General features: G+C 34.0%; 2 protein-coding genes across 18 annotated transcripts in view; one reads left to right on the forward strand and one right to left on the reverse strand.

Moving 5' to 3' along the window:
- The window catches only part of LOC145328719 (uncharacterized), a 152,061-nt gene that overhangs the window by 80,093 nt on the left and 45,736 nt on the right, over window positions 1-26,232 (forward strand). The gene's annotated exons all lie outside the window — the stretch shown is intronic.
- Window positions 1-26,232, reverse strand: part of aralar1 (calcium-binding mitochondrial carrier protein aralar1) — a 31,476-nt gene that overhangs the window by 1,049 nt on the left and 4,195 nt on the right. For 3 of the 13 annotated variants that reach the window (XR_013882573.1, XR_013882570.1, XR_013882568.1), the window contains exons 3-24: window positions 15,954-16,049; window positions 15,658-15,738; window positions 15,165-15,278; window positions 14,595-14,697; window positions 14,085-14,168; window positions 13,616-13,736; window positions 12,967-13,097; window positions 12,444-12,492; window positions 11,831-11,931; window positions 11,040-11,125; window positions 10,639-10,739; window positions 9,921-9,961; window positions 7,048-7,170; window positions 6,622-6,688; window positions 6,343-6,403; window positions 6,002-6,066; window positions 5,422-5,505; window positions 4,937-5,046; window positions 3,920-4,048; window positions 3,507-3,623; window positions 2,620-2,702; window positions 904-1,829 (exon numbers count right to left, since the gene is read on the reverse strand). Coding sequence is in view for 2 of the 13 variants with exons in the window: in XM_080172523.1 (XP_080028649.1) it covers window positions 1,814-1,829; window positions 2,620-2,702; window positions 3,507-3,623; window positions 3,920-4,048; window positions 4,937-5,046; window positions 5,422-5,505; window positions 6,002-6,066; window positions 6,343-6,403; window positions 6,622-6,688; window positions 7,048-7,170; window positions 9,921-9,961; window positions 10,639-10,739; window positions 11,040-11,125; window positions 11,831-11,931; window positions 12,444-12,492; window positions 12,967-13,097; window positions 13,616-13,736; window positions 14,085-14,168; window positions 14,595-14,697; window positions 15,165-15,278; window positions 15,658-15,738; window positions 15,954-16,049 (1,963 nt within the window). In the remaining 11 variants the exon portion in view is untranslated. Of the gene's footprint in view, window positions 1-770; window positions 1,830-2,619; window positions 2,703-3,506; window positions 3,624-3,919; window positions 4,049-4,936; window positions 5,047-5,421; window positions 5,506-6,001; window positions 6,067-6,339; window positions 6,404-6,621; window positions 6,689-7,047; window positions 7,171-9,920; window positions 9,962-10,638; window positions 10,740-11,039; window positions 11,126-11,830; window positions 11,932-12,443; window positions 12,493-12,966; window positions 13,098-13,615; window positions 13,737-14,084; window positions 14,169-14,594; window positions 14,698-15,164; window positions 15,279-15,657; window positions 15,739-15,953; window positions 16,050-26,232 lie in introns of those variants that run through there. The other 10 variants (XR_013882567.1, XR_013882564.1, XR_013882574.1 and 7 more) reach the window with 9 other exon arrangements.

Raw genomic sequence — 26,232 nt, forward strand, 5'->3', positions numbered from 1 at the left:
TAAGAGACTTAGAGATGTTTGTTTATTGTCAGCTGTTTTGAGAAATTTAAGTAAAGATCTTTATATTAAGGGGGGGGGGGGGGGGCGAAAGTGACACTTTTTGAAACCAAAACTAGAGGTCAACAAAGGAACTCAACTAAAAAAAGAGTTACAGGTCTGAGATTTTGCATGACAGTTGCTTTATAGGGGTACAATATGGAACTGTGAAGAAACGGCGGCGCAACCGCCGAAAACCGCCGTTTCCCGCCGAAATTTTTTTGCCTTTACTCGGCGGTTTTCGGCGGTTGCGCCGCCGTTTCTTCACAGTTCCATATTGTACCCCTATAAAGCAACTGCCATGCAAAATGTCAGACCTGTAACTCTTTTTTTAGTTGAGTTTCTTTGACTTTTAGTTTTGGTTTCAAAAAGTGTCACTTTCGCCCCCCCCCCCCCCTTATAAGAGAGAAAAAAGAATTAATAATATTTCAATAAACCAAAAATAACTTGCCAATCAAAAGAAAACTTTCTATGAAATAAAAAAGAGAAAAGGACTGTCCTCTTAGAAAACAAAGTGCATTGCATTATTGTGCATCATCATAAAAATATTAAAGAAAGAAAATTGCATTATCACAGATTATGGATGAAATTGCATGAAAAAAATAAAAATTTGCAGAACTTTCCTAATCTCTTTTTTTCAGAGCTTTACAGCTGCCAGCTATCAGCTAATTGGCATTATCAAGCCAATCCTCAAAGCAGCTAACTACCAGCTGTTGAGCTCTGTTTTTCATAGATTTATTTTATTTTAGAGCAACCATAACCAGAATTCCAAGGTCATAAAACACAAGAATCACAAGGAATTTAATTGATAGTACCATAAAAAATCTGAATTAAATTCAAAATCCTTTGATGAAACTGGCAGCATACCTTATTGTGATTTAATGACAACACGTGACCATAGAATCAAGCTTTAAAGAGTGTATTTGTATAGCATACAGTATTTATAATATTGCAATTTTATTTTGATATAATACATGACTTATTTTGTAACTGGAAGTTATTGATATTTTCACTGGACTATTTGTGTGTGTAGTTCTGCAACAATTCGCATCTAGTGCAGTTCACGGTAAAATTTTCCTGGTATCGAATATATATGCACTTTAGAGGCTGCTAGTTGCTAAACGGCTGAACGTACATGTTATGCCTGCAAACTGTGTTAAATAGCATAAGAACAGAACACCTATAAATAATCACCAAGATCCAATGATGCACAGGGACAGCTTCACTGCCATTACACTGTTTGGCTTTTCACACCATTTAAAATTCATAGATTTTTGGAGATAATCGAAACCAGGTACATTTTACCGTGAACTGCACTAGGTCCAACAATTCAACTGGTGTTAATTTTTAGGATTAGGAAAAGATATTTAGAGATCTTAATAGATCAAAATATCTTTCTCTATTTCTAGTTAATATTACAGTATTGATACACTAATAATTTCTAGAGAATGTCTATATTCAACAAAAGGAAGGGTTCTCTATGTCAAACTGCCTTAATTTGATTTGCAAGGACCTTAAATGTGAATTCTAACAAATTTTATTATTAGCTTTAAAAACGGCGAAGGTACCCACTTGCATCAAAGTAAATTACGTTTCAGTTTGACACAGGGAACTATTTATGAGCAGATCTTTTGATTATTATATATATATGACTTATCCATTTAATTTATAATATCCATTGTCAGTAAGCATAATTTATTTTCTGTATGATGTGTATATTTTATAACCATTTTCTAGCTGTGCAAATTACTTTTTTCTTCGTTTGGTAGGAACACTTCTAGGAATGACTGAACCTAAAAGAAATAAAACATTATTAGAATCGTCCTATAGACTTAAAACTTTACATTTAATTTCTACTTGTTTCAATCTATTTTATATTTGATAATGTGGTTTAATTATTATAACACTTGATCTTCAAGGATAAGACAATAGACGATTAATTGATGTACACCCCCATTTATGACAAAACAATTTTACTCATTTGTAGATTAAAGATATTAGTGTAAAGTTTATAAACTCAATCAAGATTTAATAAAAGTAAAAAGTTTTTTAAAATAAACAATCACAGAACATATTTATAAAAATAGATAGCAGAACGTAGAGTCAAAGATAATACAAAACACAAAAGTTTTATAAAAACGTCCTCTTATTGGTTGACTCAAAAACCTTTTAGCTACTTTTTTTTATGAAATCTTGATTTGTTAGCTAAAAAATAAAATATTGTCCAATCTTTTCATGTAATAATTGTAATCTAAAGAATGATTATTTTGTATTTCATGATAAAAGATTAAAAATAATTTATCGTTCGTTGTCTAATCCCTTAAGATCTCTATAACTATAAAAAACTGGAGAGAGAGGGGACAGTGTCACTAGTCCCAAAAGTTTTTAATTGGCGCTTTCTCAAAACTTTGGGGACTTTATAGAATTCTGATTGGTTGGATCATAAATTTGAAAGTCCAAACGTTTCAACCATTAATTGTAATCTACAGAAGGGGTATATTTATATATCAGCATTGAGGATATAAATTAATGAATCTGCCATTTTCTTATCCCTTTAGATTCCTGCAACTATGAACAACATACCTTGGTAGAAGAAGTCCAAATTTTGATTCAACGCCAGCAAAGATTGGCCTGGCCACCTGGAAGCCTCCAACATGGTCAGGATTCTGAATTTTACATGATTAGTTTTTAGAAAACATACCTACGCCTTTTATTTTTTTATAAATGCCTTGGTGTTTAACTGTTAATCAAAACAAAAACGTAGAAAACTGTTTGTTATTTAATGGGGTGGAAATAGATATAACATTTCCTGGGAAAATAGTTAAGGAGTTCCTAGTAGAATCCCATTATATAAAGTAGTAAGGTTTTTGCCTGAAGCTTAAGATTAAATAACATAACAACTGATCTGATTAAGCTCTACATACATTTAGGGTAAGCTTAAAAACCTTCCTGGAATTGTTTTAGGCTATTTTATTATCTAAATTTTGGTCTTGGGATGTTTTTTGCAATTTTTTGTTCTACTGCTTCCCCTTTGAATAAAAAGTCCCTAGAAGCTAGTACATATACAAACTGCTGTAAAAAAAAATGGGAAAGCTTCAATTTTGCATTTATACCATAATAAATAATTTTTAAATATTTGTTTTCCTATGGCTAACTGCCTACTCCCTGCGGGCCGGCTACCTAAGACCCAAAATAACCTAACCTAAAGTAGGTAATAAACTAAGAAACGAAAAACTAACAACACCTTATTTAATTTATTACAAAATAAGGGGAGGAGGGGATTGTGCTCGATGAGGCAATTTAAGAGAAACAAGGCCATAGAAATGCCGCGAAAGCATTGAAATATTTTTCTCGAATTGGTGGAAGAAGTGAACACTTAATGCCTTTCTTTCAAAAAGGCATAAATAAAACATTGTCAAAATAAACACAAATTCTACTTTCCACCGAGTTTTCCGGGGAAAAAACATTACCTGACTAACAGCGGCGACTGCAAGCGATTCCGAAGTTGAGCCAGAAGGACGGCTGCCGCCGAAGTCAACATATAGCATGCGCTGCAACACTTCATAAGTGACCAGGGTAACACCAAACTGTGGCAGAGGCGAGTTTTTTTAGTGTCAAAAATTAATGTTTTCAAATTATGGACAATATCGTCAAGGCATAGCAGGGAGCGAGGAGATTTTGGACTATAACTAGTTAACCAAAGTCCACTTGTTGCCCTAATAAATTGGGGGCTTTAATTAAATCTTGATTAGATAGTTGAATAGGTGTCTAAACTTTTTAACTGATTATTTTTCATTATCATAAGGTTGTACGATGTATTGTACATTGTACATCAATATATCATCCATAATTTATCCCCAAAAACACTCTAAACTCGGCTTTCCTGCGGGGAGCTACGACACATGCGGGCAACCGCTCCCTTCCAGAATGCGGCAAAGCCCTCCTCCGCGTAGATTTTGCGGGCAGCGTCCAGGACACCGCTGTAGGTTGTCTGTCCGGCTCTTGCTACTACCTGGATGTAGAAAAAAAGATTTAATATTGAAAAACAGTTTTAAAAATATTTTAAAAAGCGGAACATTTCTAAAATTAGGGTCGTGCATTAATGTAGGTATGTTAAAATCGTTCTATTGCTTAAAATAGCATAATAATTTTTGTATAATTATTATCATAAGATCTGTACGTCCAACATGATCATTTGTAACAAAATTATATTTGTTTAAATTATTGATTCATAATATTATTTCCACACAAGAAGACGACATTATGAGTTATGCTGCAATCCCACGCCAGCTGTACCATGCTTTATAATCAGCTGATCTTTGTTTACATTTGATTACTGTTAATTGTTATCTGACCTCTAATGTGAACACTGTTAGCTAAATTGCAGTACATTTCTATTAAAAATTGTGATGAATATTTTACTTTGTGATCTTAATGCTTTAAAGGATTGTATAATATTTAACAATGACTGACTTATTATATTTTCAGACACCTTAAAGCATTCTTTTAGAACAAAGTTAATGTTCAAATTGTTAGCTATACTTATTGTTTGTCATAACCTAACTAAATTAACATATAAAACGTATTTAAATAATTTAAATCGTGGTCTCTTTAATATTCATTCAAAAGGTAATATTTTAATCCTTTTATATCATTTTTTAACTTTTTTTTGACACCAACTGGTTCTAAGCCAAACTAAAAAAATCATGTATCGCATCGTATTATATTCAGTTTTCTACGACATAATAATGTACGTACAAGTATAATATTAAAACTAGTTTTGTTAGCCTGTGCCTTGGCATCTCGGGGCTAACAAAACTGGTTTTACTCTTCTAATTGTACAGTTTAAAATCCGCAAAAAGCTTTTTATAATACGATGCGATAAATAACTATTCTATACCTGGAGCCTGGTCTTGATGACGTCAGCAGGAGTGACCAAGCTGGCAGCGGGCATACCAGCGATAGCACCAGCGGTCAGCAGCGACAGCGGAGAGTTATAGCCGTTCTCATCTTGTAACAAATATAGAAATTATAAATTCTGGCAAATTGTAGTTGAAAAATTCACCACTAGATGTAGTTATAATGGAAATTTAAAGATATCTTACTTATATAGGTAGGATTTCATCATTATGTAAATAAAGTGAAACTACAAAAATCGATTAGACCCATGGTAATTAGATTTTTGGACTAAAAGCTATAATACAAAATAATAAGTCCGATGATGTAGTGAGCGAGTCTTGCTGGCCCCGATGGCCCGTGGCCAACAAAACAGAGATAAATATCATTATTATAATTATATTTTTCGTAGGTAAAAATTCTCTATATACGAAACGATACATGATTTTTCAGTACGGCTTGGAACCGGTTTTTAAAATATGGACTAACCTGCAAAGGCGGGTTTAAGGTGGGCGTATGCCGGGAAATAAATGGCGGAGAAAGGCACGTCTCTGAGGAAGCAGGCACGTGATCCCTGTCATCAAAGATAATTTACTTACTGGTACAAGAGGATGGGATGTTTTAATAACCATCTCCCTCTCCATTTACATATTGTGTATGGTATTTTACATTAAAGCTTTCAATTATTGAGGGGAGGGAAATATAATCAAGTAAAATTAAAACAGCGGGATGGGAACTTGACCTATTTTATTAGTGAACAAGGATTATTATTAATACCAATTGAGGATTTGGACCAGTCATCAATCTTTTCTTGAAAAAAATGGTTTTTTTTTAGTCCGACCGCATTTTTAAGTTAATAGTAAGTTTTCTTGCGGGGAAATTTAAAGACAAAAAATTTAAACAAAATTCTTTAATTAAAACCCTAAACTTCACACATACTAAAAATGGTAAAGTACCCACCCGTACATTAAAATGCAAGCAAGAGATACTTTAACCACCACCAAACCAAACAATCTTATTTTTTGCCCAAATCTGATAAATAGACCAACAATTCATGAAATAATCGTTTCCTTGTAAAGTCCGAAAAATCCAAGTTCTTTAACAACAGACATGGCAGATATTTTTGCGCCACCTGTTCATAAATAATACATGCTCTAACTTTAATTCAAATAGGTAATACAATATTAGTTCTCATGAAAACTTATGCCTTCATGAAACGTAAAAAAATTACTGTCCTTCGTAACGGACAATAATCATTAAAACTCAAAAGAATGCTTAGAAATAAAATTACGTATAGCTTAGGCACTCCCGATTATATACAGATTTTATACAGAATATCATGAGGAATGAATATCAATTTATCGTCCATTGACTCATCTCTGATATTTATTGATTAAAGCATGCATTCCAGCAATTTCTCCCGCCACTTGGAGACGAATCTTCACAATTTCCAGAGGATTTGTAAACATAACCTGTCACAGGTTTTAGAGTCAACTTTAGTGTTAGGTATCTGAGAGGGAGGTAGGGGACATTGGACTGGAAATTATACAAACTTCCATTAAATCTTTATTGGGATGTACAAATCTTCAGGTTCAATAACTTTGGGTTAATTTACTTTATCTTAGTTTATTGTCCATTGTCTTATCCCTTTATTTCCCTGATCTATTAAATTTTCTGTTTGATTCTATTCCTGAGAAGCACCACCACAACCTCCGGCCACGCATTCAGCCCACAATGGCAGGTGTCCTCCATTTGCCTAAAATGTCAGTTTAATAGTTTTTAACTTTACATGGATTTATAAGGGTAACACCACCTACACCCCAGGCCATCCCCCTAACCATAATATGATTAAAGAAGCTTTAAGAAATTGATATAGGATTCGTGGATATTGTGAAAGGTGAATTTTTTCATCCAATTTAGGTTGCAAATAAAGTCCTCATATATGGATCAATACGTTCCTATATAGTGAGAGTATGAGATGGTGTAGAGTCATATGGGGTAGAGGGGGGGGGGGGGGGGGGGATATCATTATATTATCAAGCTGGGAGAAACATTTTATTAGGGTATTCTCTCACTATATCCACGTATTCTACATCCATTATTAACAGATTATACCTGTCTCAGTTTATCTCTGGCCAAGTCATTCATGGTCAGTTTGATGGCCTTTTCAGGGGCGACACCCATCAGTTGGGGCACAAGACCACGGTACAGACCAGAAACTCCTTCGTGACGCAGAACCTTCAAACAAAAAAATAATAATATTGATCCAGAATACCTAATGATTTATGAACCAACAAAAAAGAAACTGAGATAAAATTTAGGAAATGATTGGGAGATCAGGTGTTTGCTTAAACCATCCTTCTACAGGGTGCGTCACATAAATCGGGACATTTTTTAAACGGCCATGGCGCGAAAACTAATTGACCAATCAGAACGTTGAACCACACCATAAAAAGCTTAGGCAATGACAATTTTGCACATATAATCCTTGGGACGGTGGAGGACGTGTACACCGAGCTGGGCGCGCATATGTTCAACAAGGCAGATTCCAAATGCACCGGTGCGATGGTTTAATCTGGATTCTCGACTAGGGCCTACTAGATCTGACCTCAGCTCATCTGTAGGTGAGGTAGAATTATGCAACTTGCTGGGGATAGTGTTAGATACATAAGTAAGACACTAGAAAAGACTAGAGCTCTCTATCTAAAATGGCTTGGCCGTAGTACTCCAGCAAAGTGAAACGGGGCAGATTTTGAGATGTAAAAACCGTCAAAAACCGTAAAAATTCGTGAAAATTTCTCAGTTCTTGACTTTAGGAACCCATATTGAACTTTAAAACTCATTTTAGACTATGGGTTGCGCTGACAACCCTAGCTGAAAGTTCATGCCATTTCTAAAAAGGTAAAGAACGTCATTCTAGCTCAACTGTGGTCCAAATAAGAGCCTCCGTGTCTAAGGGTAGCTTGAAAGTTGGGCGAATTTGGATCCTGCGGTTACTCATGTTCCTAAGGAAATGTGGCCTCCCAGCAGCCTGATCTTAATTCAATGGACTTTTGGGCCTAGGGCTACTTTGAAGCATGCACCAATAGACGTGCCCATACCACAAAGACCTCTCTCATTGCCACTATCAAGAAGAACTACGCCAGATTGGACAGGTACATTTTGACCTGGACCTGCCGGCGGTTGAGGAGGCGGGTAGAGGCGGTGATTGAGGCTGGCGGCGATTTTATTGAATAATCTACTAGTCATATACCTATTTTGCTTCTCAGTTTTTAAAATTCAATAAAATCTTTAAAATTGACGATTTTTTTTTCATTTCTTTAAAAATTACAAAATGTCCCGATTTATGTGACGCACCCTGTATGTAAAATACTTTTATAAAAGGAGAAGAGAAATAAATCATTCAACCGTGACAGCTTTATATGATTTTAACGAACAGGTAGCAACTGGTTTCAATAAAAATCTACCACCTGACAGAACTATATTAGTGCAGTTGGACCTCTCCAAAGCATTCGATATGGTTTCATTAGAAAAACTCCTGAAACAGCTGAATGAAACATCATTACCAGGTTCAGTTAAAAGGTGGATTAAGTGCTACCTGACAGGCCGTCAGTCTAAAGTACACTTTAGGAATAAGCTGTCCTCGTCCAGGAATGTGAGAACTGGAGTTCCACAAGGAGCTGCTACTTCCCCTTTATTATTCAGCTTTTATCTGTCAAAAATCCCCAGACCACCAGATCACATCAAGATCATTCAATATGCAGATGACATATCAATTTATACATCAGGAACGGACATAGATAAAATGACTGCAGAGCTGAATAAGTACCTGGACACAATAGTCAAATATCTTGAAGAGAGAGAACTGTCACTTTCACCAGAAAAATCCACGGTGACTTTGTTTACATCAGACAGACGCCAAGGTAATATACATCCTCAAATAAAAATCAACAACACTCTAGTCCCACTTGAGAAGAACCCAAAACTTTTGGGTGTACACTTTGACAGCCATCTTACCTTCTCACATCACATCACTAAAATTACAGACAGTGTGAAACCCAGGATAAATATGATGAAGTTCCTGGCAGGCTCTGACTGGGGACAAGATAAAGAAACCTTGGTTATTACATATAAAGCCGTGGGCCGAAGCTTATTAGAATATGGCAATCCCATCTGGAGCCCTATAATTAAACCAAAAAACTGGAAAAAATTGCAAACAGCACAAAACCAAGCCTTACGAATTGCTACAGGATGCTTAGGCATGTCAGGAATAGACCATTTACATCAAGAGACAAAAGTTCTACCTATTAAAGACCATGCCCTACTCTTGACAGAACAATATGTTCTAGCCATGCATCTTCCTGGACACCCTGGACAAAAACACCTGGACAGGCCCCCTCCAGAACGAAATATGAAACCTACAGCTATTGACCTTAAACCAAATATTAGACCATGCCTACCAATCATCGATACACCTACCAAAAAGAAAGGTCTAAAAAGACTTCATACCAAAGCAGTCAAAAATGTTATTAACAAATATCAGCCAAACAGAGTTCTCGGTTCAAAACCCCCAGAAATCCACAAAGATGAACTTAAACTGAAAAGAAAGGCTAGAACAAAACTATCTCAACTCAGAAGTGGATTTTCTAGAATTTTAAATGAATACCTGAACAGAATAAGCCAAGGAGAAATACCAAATACCTGTCCTGATTGTAATACTGGCCCCCACAATGTTCAACACCTTTTTAATTGTCCTGCAAAACCTACAACCCTTACCCCCATTGACCTCTGGAAAAAACCCGCAAAAGTCGCAAACTTCTTAAAATTGGATGGAACTTGACAACGCACTTTATCAGGAGAAAAAACAGAGGAGCTGTGGCTACACACACACACACAGAAATAAATCAATTGAAAAAAACATAAATACAGACATTCTCCCTTTTTTACATTAGACTTAAACAAGATAAAAATTGCTGTTGTTTCGATACCTTTTTGAAGCAGTCAATTGAGTTTCTATACATCAGCTCACCTAAACAATAACATTATTAAACTGGAATCTTTTTTTCAATTTTTAAAAAATTTAGAGGTATTTTTTTACTTTGAAACATAAATTACAAGGATAATTACGAACATAAGTAATGCAGACTTAAATATTTTTCTTGTGAAATAAAAATAGTAATAGGTACATTTCTTTGTAAAAAGCTCAGTTTTAGTCTAGCAGTTAACCTTTGCCTCTTGCTTAGACAAAGGAAACATTGGACTGTAAATTACATTAGAACCCAAAGTTTTCAAGAAAATACTCTAATTCAGTGGCTTATAAACATTGGGTACTTTCAATTTAATCTTTAATAAGAGGGGGGGGGGGGGGGGAAGTTTTGGCACATTTGCGAAAACAGTGAGTATAGGCTTTATCTTTGGACCGAGAGGAACTTTGGAAAATTTATCATATTAGAATGATTTTATCCTTAATAACCGATCCTCTCAGTCCAAAGATAAAGCCTATACTCACTGTTTCCGCAAATGTGTCAAACTTCCCTCTCTTGGTTTAAAATAGCAGTGACCAAACATATCAACCAATAATTTTAATCTACAGAGAAGGATTAATATTGAGGATTTGCAGTAAGTGAGCCTTAACGCAACATGTCGAGCATTATATTGTCGTATCCCTTAAGATCACTGTGATTAACAAAAGCGCGGCATTCTTACCGTAAGAACCGGTTCTCTGATTTTGCATTCTAGTCTTGACCAAGTCAATAGGATAAACAGCCGTAGCACCAGTAGCACCAGCAATGGAACCCAAGGCAAACCTTTAACAAAATTATTTGAAATACTTAAATACATTTTAAAAAAAGAGTAGGGTATTATTTTTTTTCTTTCGAGTTATTCTGAGGCTCTAACCCTGCGTGGCTTAAATCAGTGAACCTACAGTACACAGTACATAATATAAGCTTACCTAAACTGAACAAAAGTAATAACCAAACAAACGAAAAACTACCCCCTCCCCAAAAATATTTTCAAAAATCCAACAAGATTTTTTTAGATGGCAGAAATTGATTGGTGGGATAAAAAGAATAAAATTCCTGAAACATATTTGTAAAGAATTTTACCTGTAAACAGACTCAAGAATGGCCATACCCACACCTCTGTCCTCTGGCTTGGAAACAGCCTTGATTTCGGTCAGTCTTCTAGTAACCTTAATAAAAACAAGCATGTCAAAGCGCATAAACGAATTTGATCCTTACATAAAAGTAACAGGATATCTGTCTGTCTGTAGCCTAAATCTCGATATCTGTTGGACCAATATGGTTTTAATTTACAATAAAACATCCCTTAGATCCAGTAAAAGTTTATTAATAATATGGGGGATGGTACCTCTATTCCACCTAACCATGAGAAATCGCCTTTAGAAAAATAACAACCCCTTAAAAAAAAAAAATCTTTTGTGGTGGCTTTTAGGGGCGTAGCCGATTATTTGTAGATGAACTGTACATAAAATAAAAGAGTTCGTTTTAGGTAAATTCTTGTCAAAAAAAGAAAGTTCTTTGTAGAATAGAAATATAAACTGGATTGGATAATACTAGATTTTATGACAAACAATTTAAGTTTCAATACAGCTTGACCATTTAGGATGTGTTTTTAGGGATTCTTCTATACATTTCATATAAAACTTTGTTAAATATAAGAATGCAACATAATATAACAGAGATATTCAGTAGGTTAAAAGTATTTAGTACATCAAACTTTTTAAATAACAGAGTATATTTTTCCCCGTTAGGAAGGAAGGGCAGACAGACGGACAGAAAATAAGATAAAAAAAAACATGCAAGAACTCTATAATATAGCAGCAGAGTTATTTAAACTTCTCCAATTACGATGTACGGACTTACTAAAAATCTACCTGTTTCATATATTGTTCAGGTGCCAGAGAGGCGAAATCTTCATACAAAATTTTAGCCTCAGAATGAAGGTGTTGCACTATTTGAAACAGAATATCAACCTCTGAAAGGAAACAAAGATGAATGGATGGTAGCTATTTTATTCATGGATAAAATAGGAGGACAATGAATAAAGGAAAAAGTAGCTTTCGCAAAATTCCGTAATGTTGAGTAAGATTCCAGTCAAATGCGCTTATTATGTCAAACTGTTTTTAAATATGCATTTAATTATACTATGTGTTTGTTCAACATAAAGAACAGTTAGACTTAATAAGCGTATTTGACTGGAAGCTTGCTCACAATTGTACGAATGTTGCGAAAGCTACTATTCCCTTAATTATAACCCTTCCCCCCTCTATTGAATCAAAAAAATTGTCTTTTATTATTATGGTTTTATAATATGACGTCCATTACTGATTACATACACTTGCCTCGTAAATGAAACTATTATTAAATAATTCACGTTACATAGGTAGTAATAAATTTTTAACCCACTTTCCCCTGACAGAAAAGTGAAAATGCACAAAAAGCACACAGCACACAAAAATGCGCGAAAAAAATTAAAATATTATTTACCAAGGGGAGTGACTTGAGACATCATTTGAGCAGAAAACAAGAATTCATCCTAGAAATTAATATATTTTTCATCTTTTTACTACTAACATGGCAGAAATTTAAAAGGATAAGACAATGGTCAACAAAATAACAGACACCCCAAATGAAAATAAACAAAATTACGCCAAATAAAAATTAAAATTATTTGGAGAAAAGATTTGGACAATGCTAATATGAACCAACCAAGAATTAATGAAAGTACCTAAATCTTTTAAGCCAAAAAATAAGATGTCATAACTATAACTAATATCCCCTCCCTTCCTGGCGAAAACACTTTTCTAATATATTCAGTAGCAAGACACAAAATATCCTTCTGTAGATTATAATGAGTGGTTGAAACATTTGGACAATCAACTATAAACTAACCAACGAAAATTCAATAAAAGTCCCCAAGGTTGTTACCAAACGAATAAGAAAATTTATTAAAAATACTTTGGTGATTAGTGTAATAAACACCCCAATGACCCCTCTCTCCCTGATTTACCTTGGTGACTGCCTCAGTTCTGGAGCCCTGGGTGGAGTTGAGGTAGACTCGCTTGATCAACTCCGTGTTGCTCAACAACGAGATGAAGGCCACAAAGTACGCGTACGACACCTGGTTTCCGTTAGGTCCGGCTAAACAAAGGTTATTAGTTAATAGTAAAAATTCACTGCGAAATATTATCGCATGCTATAACAGGCAGAAAAACAGTATTATTATTTTTACATACTTACAAATATTATCAGCCCTTTTTATAAATATATCAATAGTTAGCTTTTGCAACTAGGCATTCTAGTGCAAACTGCTTTAAGATAACATAAAATGGAGTAGAATTTAATTTTCTCCCTTCTTTATCTATTTTTAACAGAAACTACAATTCAAACGTGACACCATTGCCAGAAAGTGCTCAAAATCTCTTTTTTGTGCAAAGTCCCCTTTCTCGTTAGTTTCTATAACTAACTTTGTTGGTCCTACGTTACATTTTCAGTTGCATTTTTGATGGTTAAGACAGGAAAATGGACAAATTATACCTAATGTATACATTTATATAATATAGTGTCATTGGTCAGGGGAATCTTCATAACTTCTATTTTGGACGGACAAACGTCATCAAAACTTGAATAATAGCTTTGCTATCAAAGATAAGATTTACCTTTGGCAATAGCCGACAGGTTGGCTTTAACCTGATCTGTTAGAAGATGACTTTTGATGGACATCATAATTTCTTCAAAATCGGCCACGCTAATAAATCCATTTCCTTCCTTGTCCTTAGCCTATACAAAATAAAGAGGGTTTTAACAGGAATTTTAAGGGATAACACAATGGACCAAATATTGATTTACATTCCAAATGATAAACAAAATTTCTCTATGTTTATATCAAAATTGTTGGTTAAAAAGTTTGAAGTGCTAGTTTGAACCCTTTATTCAAGATTTACAAAAGAACCGAAAGTTTTTAAGCCAACGAATAAGTTTCTAGTGGAATCTACATAACAATGTCCCCTCTCTTCCAGCAATTAGGTTAACAAAAGGGAAGGTTGATTTATAAATACCTCATCGTTTTATTTCTGAATGTTTAAGTCACTTTTTGCTATGATAGGTTTTGACAACTTTAGAGCATACCTTAAAAGCAACAACAGCATATTCATCGTGGAAATCGTGAAGAAATTGAGAAAACTCGCTGTATGTAATTTGTCTATTCTTTTCCTAAAACAGAAAAAAATCACTTTTATCACGTATAAAAGTAATTGATTGTGTGTTTGTATGTTAGTTACAAAATGCTATTTCTTTTTATTTAAGAATAATATTAGCCTACAATCCAAATTGGCTTCAAATTTATTCATAGATATAAAATACAGGTTAAGAAGTTTGGACACAGAAGTTTTGTACAACTTTGGTATTCAGTATAATTTACAGTCCAGAGTCCCTTTCATCCATGAATTTTTGACTGTATTTCATCCATTTCATCAAGACAAACATAGTTCTAGTTTATTGAGCACTAAGAAAAGAAAATCCTTAAAACCTCCACCACCCCCTAGATCTCTTCTCTAGATAAAAAGTTCTTGAAAAATAGTTTGTCAGACATACGGACACGCCCTGATGACAGAAAAGTATGCAGTCAAAGCATATTACCTTTCCAAAATAAAGTTTAATAAAATCAGATTCAGATTCGAAGTTAAAAGGAAGGTTTTGATGTAAAGTTGTCTTGGATATAATCGCTGCAAACTCGTCAAAACTATTAAAGCATCAAGTTTTCAGTGAAAATTTTAAAAAAAGCAGGAACAATTTCGTCCACATGTATAACGGAAATAACGTGCTTACTTACTTTATATTAAGAAAAGAGTGGATAAGGATAATTTTAAGACGAAATATAATCATTTTAAGTTAGAAAACGGCTTTTTTGCGACTATTAGTATTGACACTGAATATTGATCAAGCGGAATTAATTTTTTGAAATAGCTATTTCTACAATACCTAATACATTTCTATAATCTTGGTATATCTAAAATTACATCACTCTCCGAATTAAGGATGTCCACGAGCAGTATAGAATTTAACATGTGATACAAACCTTAGTTAATCAGTTTCTTAAATTATCATCTATATATTTGTAATGTCCGATTAGATAAACTTTGCTTTTACGAATGTTATCATTATTCTTATGAATGATACATTTATATATTTATCACTGAATTAGCTTGCCTAACAGATCCGTTTCCATTGGTGTCAAAAAGTTGGAAGGCAGTTTTATACAAGGCGTCGGGAACGCATAACAATCCCTCGAAGGATTGGAATTCAGAAAATGAAATACGGCCCTCCTGTTTTATTTATTAATTCAGAACAAATATAATCTTTAATAATAGTACAAATTAGCTGTAATTTTGCCTTCCTTGGGTCTATCTGTGCTGCTATTAGGAAACATTATTTTCAAGAATGTTTCTAAAGTTATTAAGCCGATTTTTTGAGAATAAAGAGCATCTAATCTAAATCTGGAAAATCCTTTAGAAAATAAAATTGTCTCAGTTGATTAATAGGCAATGTTTGTAGTTTATCTTCTTGTAAAAATTGTCATAACATATGAGCATCTGTTTGTCCGTCTGTTATGCTAAATGGTTTTATGCTTCTAAAATTCTTGTAAATATTCCTATGCATGTAATATTTCTTCAATTTTTATTGTTCTGAATGAATAAATGTTTCCTTGGACTGATCTAAAACTCCACAGAGAAGGTGTAAAGATTCTTTGTTATAATTAGTTTCAGGCAAAAGACCAAGATATCTGGAATCAACATATCGTATTAGAGAAGCAGTACTACTTTTAAAATAATTAAAATGTTTCTTTGAAGGAAAATCTAAAGGCTAAAATAGTATTCTCAAAGTAAAAAGTCTCAACATTTAATTTTCAAATATAAAATACAAGGGGTTAAGATATTTGTATTTTACGCCAATTATGGCATATAAACCTAGGAATACTTTAATATAATAAAAACTTACTTAATAACAAAATCTTCATCGGTCATGTATTTAACGCCATCAACATTAAGGCTGGCATAGTTGTCAAATATCTCCCTCAAAGTCGCCGTGCTAGCTCTAAAACATACATGCAGTACTTTTTAGCTCCTCAGTTCCACTAGGTGGCCCCTCTCCTCCTTATAGGCATATATCCTCTTGTAGATCTGAACTTAGGTGTTGCCAAAAATATTTTGGCGCTACGCGCCAAATAAACACTAAATAAATTTTTTTGGCGCTTCGCGCCAATTGAAAACTCACAATTTTTTCCCCTTTGCGCATATTATTGACTAGAAAAAATTTGTGGCGGCTTTATGCCATAAAACCACGGACAACAACTTTTAGAGTACTTCACACATCATAATATCAAAAAAACCTTTTTGGGCAGCTAAGTGACAATTTAACTTAGATTCAAAGCCTGTAAACTAATATTATGCAAAATAATATAACATCCTGATTTATACTTAAGCTTTTTATAGTAGGGTCAAACGTCCTGATTGGTCAAGAAGTTTTGGTGCATTGGTTTTTTGAAAAATGTCCGGTTTTTTTGCCCCACCCTGTATATAAGTTGAAAAATAATGTAAAAATATTAAACTTTTAAAGATATATGGCAGATTTTTGTACCAAGACACAAATGAAAAACTGGACTTAGAAATCGATAAAGAATTTAAATCTTGATATTTCATTAAGATTAAGGAGGGGGGAGGAATTTGTACACTTATAGAAAATGAAATTTTGGGCTTGTTTTTATAGATATCAACCCAATTCTTTTTGTTAACTCTCTTATATGATTAGATCTACATTTAAAAATTGTATTTTGGGAATTTCCTTCTAGGGGCTAGTGGGGCAAAATACTTCCCAAAACACTAAAAGTATGAGTTCTGATCTTATTTTCAAAGATATCAAGCTGATTTTTTTAATAAAAACTTTTTCACATAACTGAACTAAGTAACCAATACAAATTTAAGGGGGGGGGGAAGTTTTGACACTTTCGCTTTCTCCGTGATTATTGGGCTAGGTATTAAAGTTAGACTATAGGTTATTTGGGATAAAAGTTTACTTTTGGTTAGTACTTCACGGATTTTTAATCATTTTTTGGATAACACCACCCCCTAGCCCCCCGGGGCTCAAAATCCCCCTAAAAAGAACCTAACCTTAATTTTCTCAGGAACCATTTGACCAAAAGAGATGATTTCTTTAACTTAAGCTTTTATGCTTATAAACTAACTTCTGATTTAGAAGTCACCCCCCTGCCACCAACCCCTAGCCCTCCGGGGCTCAAAAAAACCCTAAAAATGAACCTAACCTTAATTTTCTCAGGAACCATTTGACCAACAGAGATGATTTCTTAAACTTAAGCTTTTGTGCTTATAAACTAACTTCTAGTTTAGAAGTCACCCCCCTGCCGCCAACCCCTAGCCCTCCGGGGCTCAAAAAACCCTAAAAATGAACCTAACCTTAATTTTCTCAGGAACCATTTGACCAACAGAAATGATTTCTTAAACTTAAGCTTTTTTGCTTATAAACTAAGTTTAAGTTTAGAAGTCGCCCCCCTGCCGCCAACACCTAGCCCTCCGGGGCTCAAAAAAACCCTAAAAATGAACCTAACCTTAATTTTCTCAGGAACCATTTGACCAACAGAGATGATTTCTTAAACTTAAGCTTTTATGCTTATAAACTAACTTCTTGTTTAGAAGTAACCCCCTTCAGCCAACCCCTTGCCCTCCGGGGCTCAAAAAAAACCTAAAAATGAACCTAACCTTAATTTTCTCTGGAACCATTTGATCAACAGAGATGATTTCTTAAACTTATGCTTTTATGCTTATAAATTGAGTTTAAGTTAAGGAGTCACCTCCTTGCCGCCAACCCCTAGCCCCCCGGGGCTCACAAAACCCTAAAAATGAACCTAACCTTAATTTTCTCAGGAACTATTTGTCCAATAGAGATGATTTCTTAAACTTAAGCTTTTATGCTTATGAACTAAGTTTAAGTTTAGAAATAGCCCCCCTGCCGCCAACCCCTTGCCCCCTGGGGCTAAAAAAAAAACAAAAATGAACCTAACTTTAATTAAAATTTCTTATTTGAAGAGTTAGAGGTACACTTATTAAACCAAATATGCTTCTTTTTGGATGTTATTGACATATCTGCTGAACAAAAATATAATCGGCCTCCAGGTTCAGGTGCTGCAGGCCTCCAGGTCCACTCAGGAGACAGGTAAAAATTTAAATTTCTTATTTGAAGGTTTAGAGGTACACTTATTAAACCAAATATGCATCTTTTTGGATGTTATTGACATATCTCCTGAAAAAATTAGAATCGGCCTCCAGGTTCGGGTGCTGCAGGCCTCCAGGTCCACTCTCGACAGGTGAAAATTAAAATTTCTTATTTAAAGAGTTAGAGGTACACTTATTAAACCAAATATGCTTCTTTTTGGATGTTATTGACATATCTGCTGAAAAAATTAGAATCGGCCTCCAGGTTCAGGTGAATATCTAAAATGGTTAGTTTGGAATTTAGAGGAAAGGCATTTAAATAGAATAAGGTTAAAGTAAATAATATAGTCAAATTTATTGTTTACGGCTTCAATATGTGTTCCCTACAGGCTCCAGGAGCCTGCTCAACAGGTAAAAATCCTTATGTGTAATGTTTGAATTAAGATGAAAGGTTACTAAATAGAAATAAAAAATATGTACAACAAGAAACTTAATCCTAGAGGACACCTTGAGCCTGCTTGGAGCACAACTTTCTCTAAATTCAAAAAATACAATTTGTTTAATTTTCCCTATCCAGCAGTCGCCTGGAGGTCACCTAGACCCTGCCTAGAACACATATCTTTAAATAAGAACTTTTAATTTTTACCTGTCTCCAGAGTGGACCTGGAGGCCTGCAGCACCTGAACCTGGAGGCCGATTCTAATTTTTTTTCAGGAGATATGTCAATAACATCCAAAAAGATGCATATTTGGTTTAATAAGTTTACCTCTAATTCTTCAAAAAAGAAATTTTAATTTTTACCTGTCTCCAGAGTGGACCTGGAGGCCTGCAGCACCTGAACCTGGAGGCCGATTCTAATTTTTTCAGCAGATATGTCAATAACATCCAAAAAGATGCATATTTGGTTTAATAAGTGTACCTCTAAACCATCAAATAAGAAATTTAAATTTTTACCTGTCTCCTGAGTGGACCTGGAGGCCTGCAGCACCCGAACCTGGAGGCCGATTCTAATTTTTTCAGGAGATATGTCAATAACATCCAAAAATAAGCATATTTGGTCTAATAAGTGTACCTCTAACTCTACAAATAAGAAATTTAAATTAAGGTTAGGTTCATTTTTAGGGTTTTTTTGAGCCCCGGAGGGCTAGGGGTTGGCGGCAGGGGGGTGACTTTTAAACTAGAAGTTAGATTATAAGCATAAAAGCTTAAGTTTAAGAAATCATCTCTGTTGGTCAAATGGTTCCTGAGAAAATTAGGGTTAGGTTCATTTTTAGAGTTTTTTTGAGCCCCGGAGGGCTAGGGGTTGACGGCAGGGGGGTGACTTCTAAATCAGAAGTTAGTTTATAAGCATAAAAGCTTAAGTTTAAGAAATCATCTCTATTGGACAAATAGTTCCTGAGAAAATTAAGGTTAGGTTCATTTTTAGGGTTTTGTGAGCCCCGGAGGGCTAGGGGTTGGCGGCAGGGGGGTGACTTCTAAACTAGAAGTTAGTTTATAAGCATAAAAGCTTAAGTTTAAGAAATCATCTCTGTTGGTCAAATGATTCCTGAGAAAATTAAGGTTAGGTTCATTTTTAGGGTTTTTTTGAGCCCCGGAGGGCTAGGGGTTGGCGGCAGGGGGGTGACTTCTAAATTAAAAGTTAGTTTGTAAGCATAAAAGCTTAAGTTTAGGAAATCATTTCTGTTGGTCAAATGGTTGCTGAGAAAATTAAGGTTAGGTTCATTTTTAGGGTTTTTTTGAGCCCCGGAGGGCTAGGGGTTGGCGGCAGGGGGGTGACTTCTAAACTAGAAGTTAGATTATAAGCATAAAAGCTTAAGTTTAAGAAATCATCTCTGTTGGTCAAATGGTTCCTGAGAAAATTAGGGTTAGGTTCATTTTTAGAGTTTTTTTGAGCCCCAGGGGGCAAGGGGTTGGCGGCAGGGGGGTGACTTCTAAACTTAAACTTAGTTCATAAGCATAAAAGCTTAAGTTTAAGAAATCATCTCTATTGGACAAATAGTTCCTGAGAAAATTAAGGTTAGGTTCATTTTTAGGGTTTTTTTGAGCCCCGGAGGGCTAGGAGTTGGCGGCAGGGGGGTGACTTCTAAATCAGAAGTTAGTTTATAAGCATAAAAGCTTAAGTTTAAGAAATCATCTCTGTTGGTCAAATGGTTGCTGAGAAAATTAAGGTTAGGTTCATTTTTAGAGTTTTTTTGAGCCCCGGAGGGCTAGGGGTTGGTGGCAGGGGGCTGACTTGTAAACTAGAAGTTAGTTTATAAGCATAAAAGCTTAAGTTTAAGAAATCATCTCTGTTGGTCAAATGATTCCTGAGAAAATTAAGGTTAGGTTCATTTTTAGGGTTTTTTTGAGCCCCGGAGGGCTAGGGGTTGGCGGCAGGGGGGTGACTTCTAAATTAAAAGTTAGTTTGTAAGCATAAAAGCTTAAGTTTAGGAAATCATTTCTGTTGGTCAAATGGTTGCTGAGAAAATTAAGGTTAGGTTCATTTTTAGAGTTTTTTTGAGCCCCGGAGGGCTAGGGGTTGGTAACAGGGGGCTGACTTGTAAACTAGAAGTTAGTTTATAAGCATAAAAGCTTAAGTTTAAGAGATCATCTCTGTTGGTCAAATGGTTCCTGAGAAAATTAAGGTTAGGTTCATTTTTAGGGTTTTTTTGAGCCCCGGAGGGCTAGGGGTTGGTGGCAGGGGGGTGACTTCTAAATCAGAAGCTAGTTTATAAGCATAAAAGCTTAAGTTTAAGAAATCATCTCTTTTGGTCAAATGGTTCCTGAGAAAATTAAGGTTAGGTTCATTTTTAGGGGGATTTTGAGCCCCGGGGGGCTAAGGGGTGGGGTTATCCAAAAAATGATTAAAAATCCGTGAAGTACTAACCAAAAGTAAACTTTTATCCCAAATAACCTATAGTCTAACTTTAATACCTAGCCCAATAATCACGGAGTAAGCGAAAGTGTCAAAACTTCCCCCCCCCCTTATAGCACTTTCCTTCTAGGGGCTAGTGGGGTAAAACAACCCTCCCCCCAAAACAAAAATATGAGTTCTAAGCCTATTTTCTTAAGATAACAAGATTATTTTTGTAATGTAAACTGAACGAAGTAATCATTACAGATTTCAATTTGACATATTCCTTCTAGGGGCCTTTGTAAAATCTCTTGTGTGATAGACTCTACATGTAAACCTTAGAAAACTAATTTGGACACCTAATATTAAGGAACTACTGAGGTAAAACATTTTCCTGGTGTTATATCGTTAAAAATTAGCTCAGAACTTGTATTTTTAGGGGTTTTTTTGCAGGGGGGGGGGGGGTTACCCCACTGGCCCCTAGAAGGAAAGTGACAACTCGAAATCTGTAATAGTTATTTAGTTCAGTTGTGTAAAAAAGATTCAGCATAAAAATCAGCCTGATATCCTTAAAAATATTATAAGAACTCATAGTTTTTGGGGGGTTAAACCCCACTGGCCCCTAGATGGAAAGTGCTATAATAAAATCTGTAGGTAATGATTATCTAGTTCAGTTATGTAAAAAAGTTTAAATTATAAACATCAGCTTGATATCTTTAAAAATAAGCTCAGAACTCATTTTTTTTTTTGGGGGGGGGGGGGAGAGGTGTTACCCCACTGGCTCATAAATGGAAAGTGCCAAATCGAAATCTGAAATGGTTACTTAGATCAATTATGTAAAATAGTTTACTTAAAAAAACCACCTTGATATTGTTAAAATCAAGCTCAGAACTAATATTTTTAGTTTTAGGGGGATTGTTTTACCACACTGGCCCCTAGAAGAAAAGTGACATTATGAAATCTGTAATGGTTACTTAATTCAGTTAAGTGGAATCAGGGGCTGCTATTCAGCCAATTAATTCCATTTGAAATTGCTGAAAATTAAATATTTTGTTGGAGTACAGTTTGAGTTCAGCTTGTTTTTTGGTGTACCTGAAAGGGAAGTGGATAAAAGGCAATAAAAAAAGGAATGTGGTTAAGGGGAAATTTTCACTTAGAATTGTTTGTCATAATCACATTCCCTTTTCCCTGATGTGAAACATGTTTTTATTATACAAATCACCTTAATAATTTTAAAATAAACTTAGAACTCATATTTTATGTTTTTTTTGGGGAGTCTTTTGCCTCACTAGCCCCTAGAAGAAAAGTCCCAAAATGAAATATTTAATGGTTACTTTGTTCAGTAATGTGAAAAAAGTTTTCATTTAAAAAATGATTTTGATATCATTAAAAAAGAGCTCAGAACTCATATTTTTAGTGTTTTGTGGGGTCTTTTGCAGCACTAGCCCCTTGAAAGAAAGTCCCAAAAAGAAAACCGTAATGGTTACTTAGTTCAGTTGTGTGAAAAAAGTTTTCAATAAAAAATCAGCTTAATATCCTTAAAAATAAGCTCAGAACTTATAATGTTAGTGTTTTGGTGGGTCTTTTGCCCCACTAGCCTCTAAAAGGAAAGTCCCAAAATTCAATTTTCAAAGTTTTACAGGTAGATCCAATCATATCTACCAGGTAGGGGCGTCCAAGCTTTTTGATTTGGGGGGGGGGGATTTTTTTAAGGGGGTTAAGTTGTTTTTGGAGGGGTAAAATGGCGCACGAAGCGCGCACCAAATTTTTTCCCCCCCCAAAAAAAATTTTTACCCGAGGGGTTTAATTTGCTTGGGTTAAATTATCCCCCTAAAATCTGTTGGCAGAGGTAATTTAATAATGTAAAAAGGTACCTACCTAATAATGAAATACTATTAAATATTTAGAAGGGTAAGGTGGTGTGTTTTCGGTTTTTTGAAAAAAAAGGGGGTAAAAATTATTAGTTTTAAATGGGACCAAGACCATTAGAAAGATCTCGGAAAAGGCTAACAGATCCTAAAAGAACATTATCCTAGGACTTTGGAAAGTTAGTCAAAATTGGACCTAAAAACTTCTACCGACTTCGCCCCGCTCGAGGCGTAGTCGGTGGTCGATTTTCAAGCTTCCAAAAACCTATGAGATATTGATTTAATTACAGCATGCCCCAAAGGTAAAAGTTGCTAAATGTAATAAAGAGCATGCACACAAAATTTTATGAAGATCGGTCAATTTTTTCTACAAAAAAATATAGATTTTTTCAAAGAAATTTCACTTTTTTTTATTAGAAGTGATATAAAATTGAAAAAGTTAGTATAAAAAAAGCAAAAACCGAGTTCACCACGCACCAGAAAAGGTCATTTTCTGGAAAAACTTAACAAGCTTTTTTATGATTTTAACGTAATTGGATAGCTTATTGAATGCTTATTAAGTCCCCCAAAGACGTCTAAGCTCTAGCTCTTACCAGTTTTAGTACAACCTAATCTTTTTCCGACCTTCAAAAAAATCGGAGTTTTTTTTCCGTCCTACTTTGAGACCTTATATGTACCCTAAACATTCACCTCACAAAAAAAGCTTCGCTTTTAATAAAATAACACAATAAAAACAAGGATGACAACTTCCATAAAAGCGAAGCTCTCAAATCAGAAGGACAAACGAACAATAAGTTTAAGAACTCGAAGTTTAAGTCTAAGTGAAATTGTAAATAAATTTGTTGCAAAATTTTGTAATTATAGGACACAGTAAAAGGATTTGATTATAGAGTTACCTGGCTTATACTACTTTACCTTGTTGTCCTAAGAATCATTGTTCAAAAAATTATATGAATAGGATACCTAATCTTATCATACAAAAAATGTATTATAATTAAATAGTTCCTATGTTTTCAAAATTGTGCCTACCTATTATAGAAATTATCATGCAAAGTTTGAAATCGATATGAAAATTCTAACATGTCTATTTGAATAATTATATTATACAAAAAATGTTGATAAACAAGGATGACAACATCCATAAAAGCGAAGCACTGAAACGCTAGGACAAACGAACATTAACACTTATATAGTGTCAGAACTGAATAATCAGAATATAAATGTATAAGAGTCGATGCAAAATTGTAAGTAACTTTGTTGAAAAACTGCTTTATACAGGATGATGTTAAGGACATACTTACATATTTAAGACTTGATTATAGAATTGCTACGCTTATAACATTATACTTTGTTGTCCCAGGAATCAATATACCAAAAATATCAATCCGATGATTAAAACACATACAAATTTGTTGTTAAAAAAGTAAAAAAAAATCAATATGTTTAAAATGGACGTACGGAAATTTTGGTAATTATTATAGAGTTGCTACGCTTTCTAAAGCGTATCCAACTAGTAAAGGAATCACCATGCAAAATTTGAAATCGATAGGACAATTCTAACTTGCCTAAATTAACAAAAAAGCTATCCGTTACGGATGGTCGGACTGACCCTAATTATAGAAAAGCTTTGCTTTTAAAAAGGTAAAAAATCTGAATATTTTAAATAGACGTATGGACTTTCTGGTAACGATTTCTACGCTGTATAAATTGTACCTGACTTTTATAAGAAACATCATGCAAAGTTTGAAATATAAAGGAAAATTTTAATATGCTTAAAATAACCAAAAGAGCTCACAGTTACTTACGGACCACCATTACATAATAATAGAAAAGCTTCGCTTTTAAAAACGTTTAATATATTAATAATATTACTCAAGGTGCAAAGAAGTTGTATCAACTTTTTTGCTTTTTATTTAAGATAGCTAGCCGGTCCTTTCAGTAAGTAGTAGATGTAAAATTTTTCATAGAATTCAGATATGCAATCGGTTTTTTTGTAGACCTCTTATTTTTTAAGTAATTTAAGTTTTTAAAAAAAATAATTAAGTCGGTTTTAAGGTACTAAAACGCAACAAAATAAAAGAAGAAAATAGCCAGTATAAACAAAAATAGTAAGATCTTTAATTTGACACCTTACTTTTAAAATTCTGTTGAGTAATTGTTGAAAAAATCTATTTTTTTAACCTCGGTTTAATCAAAACATTAAACCTAAATATTTTCTCATACAGACATAAAAAATATGGGTTCATATATACCATTAGAATGAGAAAAATAATATGAATCCATTGTAAGCAAAATTGAAAAAGTTTAAAAAAATTGTAATAAAAAATAGAAAAAATAAAAAAGTTATTTTAAGAATTGTAACTACTAAACTAGCCAATCACAAATCGCAAAAATTGACGAATCGGGAAGCTTAATCTATAAAATTAACCTATAGAATTGCCAGAAAAAAAGGAGAACGTTCATACAATATATACAATAGATACTACAATAAATATAGTGATATTAAAGAACATGTAAAGAATGAAAAATTATGAACAAATATGCATCAGTCTGTTTATAAACTTCAAAACAATGCAGTTAAAAATACATTATTGTTTCTTGTGTTTAAAAAATATCTGCTACATTGCATTGTCTTTTGTTTAGGTTTTTTTCAGGTTTGGTTTAAGCTAACCCTTTAAAGCCGAAAATTATGATTCTTAAAATAAACTTATTTTTTTTATTATAGTTTTATAAAACTTTTTCAATTTTGCTTAGAATAGATTCGTAATATTTTTCTGATTCTAAAGGTATATATGAACCCATGTTTTTTATGTCTGTTTGAGAAAATATTTAGGTCTAAAGTTTTTATTAAACCGAGGTTAAAAAAATAGATTTTTTCAATAATTACTCAACAGAATTTTAAAAGTAAGGTGTCAAATTAAAGATCTTACTATTTTTGTTCATACTGGCCATTTTCTTCTTTTATTTTGTTGCGTTTTAGTACCTTAAAACCGACTTAATTATTTTTTTTAAAAACTTAAATTACTTAAAAAATAAGAGGTCTACAAAAAAACCGATTGCATATCTGAATTCTAAGAAAAATTTTACATCTACTACTTACTGAAAGGACCGGCTAGCTATCTTAAATAAAAAGCAAAAAAGTTAATACAACTTCTTTAGGTACAACTGTTAAAAGCGAAGCTTTTCTATAATTAGGGTCGGTCCGTCCGTCCGTACGTCCGTAACGGATAGCTTTTTCCGTTAATTTAGGCATGTTAGAATTGTCCTATCGATTTCAAATTTTGCATGGTGATTCCTTTAATAGTTAGGTACGATTTAAAAAGCGTAGCAACTCTATAATCATCACCAAA

Source organism: Acartia tonsa, chromosome 9 (assembly GCF_053477335.1).
Source record: "Acartia tonsa isolate MP-2025a chromosome 9, ASM5347733v1, whole genome shotgun sequence".
NCBI lineage: Eukaryota > Metazoa > Arthropoda > Copepoda > Calanoida > Acartiidae > Acartia > Acartia tonsa.